Source organism: Myotis davidii, unplaced genomic scaffold (assembly GCF_000327345.1).
Source record: "Myotis davidii unplaced genomic scaffold, ASM32734v1 scaffold436, whole genome shotgun sequence".
NCBI classification, from domain to species: domain Eukaryota; kingdom Metazoa; phylum Chordata; class Mammalia; order Chiroptera; family Vespertilionidae; genus Myotis; species Myotis davidii.
Window position 1 is genome coordinate 4,427,993 of NW_006292604.1, and position 1,710 is coordinate 4,429,702.

General features: G+C 55.9%; 1 protein-coding gene across 1 annotated transcript in view; it reads left to right on the forward strand.

Annotated features, from left to right (window-relative positions):
- Positions 1-1,710, forward strand: part of TIAM1 (T-cell lymphoma invasion and metastasis 1) — a 72,855-nt gene that overhangs the window by 64,252 nt on the left and 6,893 nt on the right. Inside the window, exon 18 of the mRNA XM_015565533.1 lies at positions 1,409-1,517. Coding sequence (XP_015421019.1) covers positions 1,409-1,517 — 109 coding nt within the window. The remainder of the gene's footprint in view (positions 1-1,408; positions 1,518-1,710) is intronic.

The following is a 1,710-nucleotide window of genomic DNA, read 5'->3' on the forward strand; positions in this document are numbered from 1 at the left end:
TGGGCCCAGCGTGTGCTGGCTTCTTCGGGCCCTCCTCTCCAGGAGACACCGCATAGCTTCTCCGCGTGACGCTGGCAGGAGAGCGTGGGGACCGCCTCCATCTGCTCCGCGGGTCCTCTCACCCACCGGGCGGAGGAGAGGGGTTAGCCGCTCCGGGTCTCGTCCTCATGTCCTTGTAAAACTCTGTAACGAGAAAGACATCCGCTCGTTAAAGAAAAAGGTGAAATACAGAGAAAGGCGAGAAGAGCAATACATGTTCGCAACGTTCGGTGTTTATTTTGATGAAAACCTACCAACGTGTTCCTTGAATAATTATATTCTGAAAGGGTCTTGCATGGTGATACTTTATGTTGAACAGAATGTTCATGTTCTTCTAAATGATTCCCGAGACTTGTTGAAGTTACTGTGTGGCATTTCCGTGTGGATGGGCCGTGACTCCCTGAAGCCCTGTCGTTGGGGCTTTCTTGTCCTCGTTTATTTCGTGCTGTGACTGCTTCTGCAGACGTTTTCGATCCTGCGACTCTTCCCTGCTCTGCATTGCTGATTATTTCATTGTGACAGAAGTGACTTTTATTGGGTTATGGGAAAAAAGACTTTTTATTATATTTTGTTACACTTTTCATGACATGCCAGGTTAATTTTGGATTTTAACGATCCTGAGAGCAAAGGGCCATTCATACCGAAGACTAGAAGGCAGTGGATAGTGGGTTGCAGAGAATTTGGGAAAAGATGAATATGATTTGGTTGTCGGAGGTCACAGGGAAGCAGGGCTCAGGTGGAATTCAGACGATCGAGTGGGAAATCGTCGCGGCGAGGAGCCAGGAGACGCGGTGCCGTTTGAAGGAGCCTCGTGGGCTGAGGTTGTGTGAAAAGCGACGTGTATGCAGAGTGGGGTCTCCCTCAGCACCAGGAGCACAGAGCCCTGTGCACGAGGCTGCCAAAATTGCCACAGACCAACGTGATGACGCTCAGTCCCCTCCCCCCCCCAGGGGAAGAGGAAAGACACCCCCGGGGCGAGTGGGTGGGAGCAGGCAGGGGCTCCGGCAGCAAGCGGGCGGGTGAGCTCCCTCCATTTCCTGGTCCTCCTAGGGGAGGGGAGGGCCGGGCTCCACAGAGCAGCCACAGCTGATCTCGCCACCGGATGGAGAGGAGGTGGGTTCACGGTCGACACAACCACTGAGCCGCACGGCCAGGCTGGTCTCCGTGCTGCGGGGCCCCTTGGCAGGTCTGCTGCTGGGGAATCTTAGGGCCGATGGGCCCCTTTTTGCCGCTTTATTGTTGAAGCTCTGGGGGACACGCGGGGAGAGGGGAAACGAGCACACGTGTTGGAGACAGTGCTCCCGTGAAGTAGGCGTGGCAGTCACGTGTCTGCGGCTCCGCCCGGCGAGCTGACGTGTCTGGTCCGCAGGTGGCCGACCTGAGCATGGGGGACCTGCTGCTGCACACGACGGTGACCTGGCCCAACCCGCCCGCCTCGCTGGGCAAGTGGAAGAAGGAGCCCGAGCTGGCCGCCTTCGGTGAGTGTGTGTGACTGTGATTGTGTGTGTGTGACTGTGTGTGTGTGACTGTGTGGTGTGTGTGTGTGTGCTGTGTGGTGTGTGTGGTGTGTGTGTGAGTGCGTGTGTGTGTGACTGTGTTGTGTGTGTGTGTGTGAGTGTGTGTGACTGTGTGAGTGTGTATGGTGTGTGTGTGGTGGAGTGTGGTGTGTGT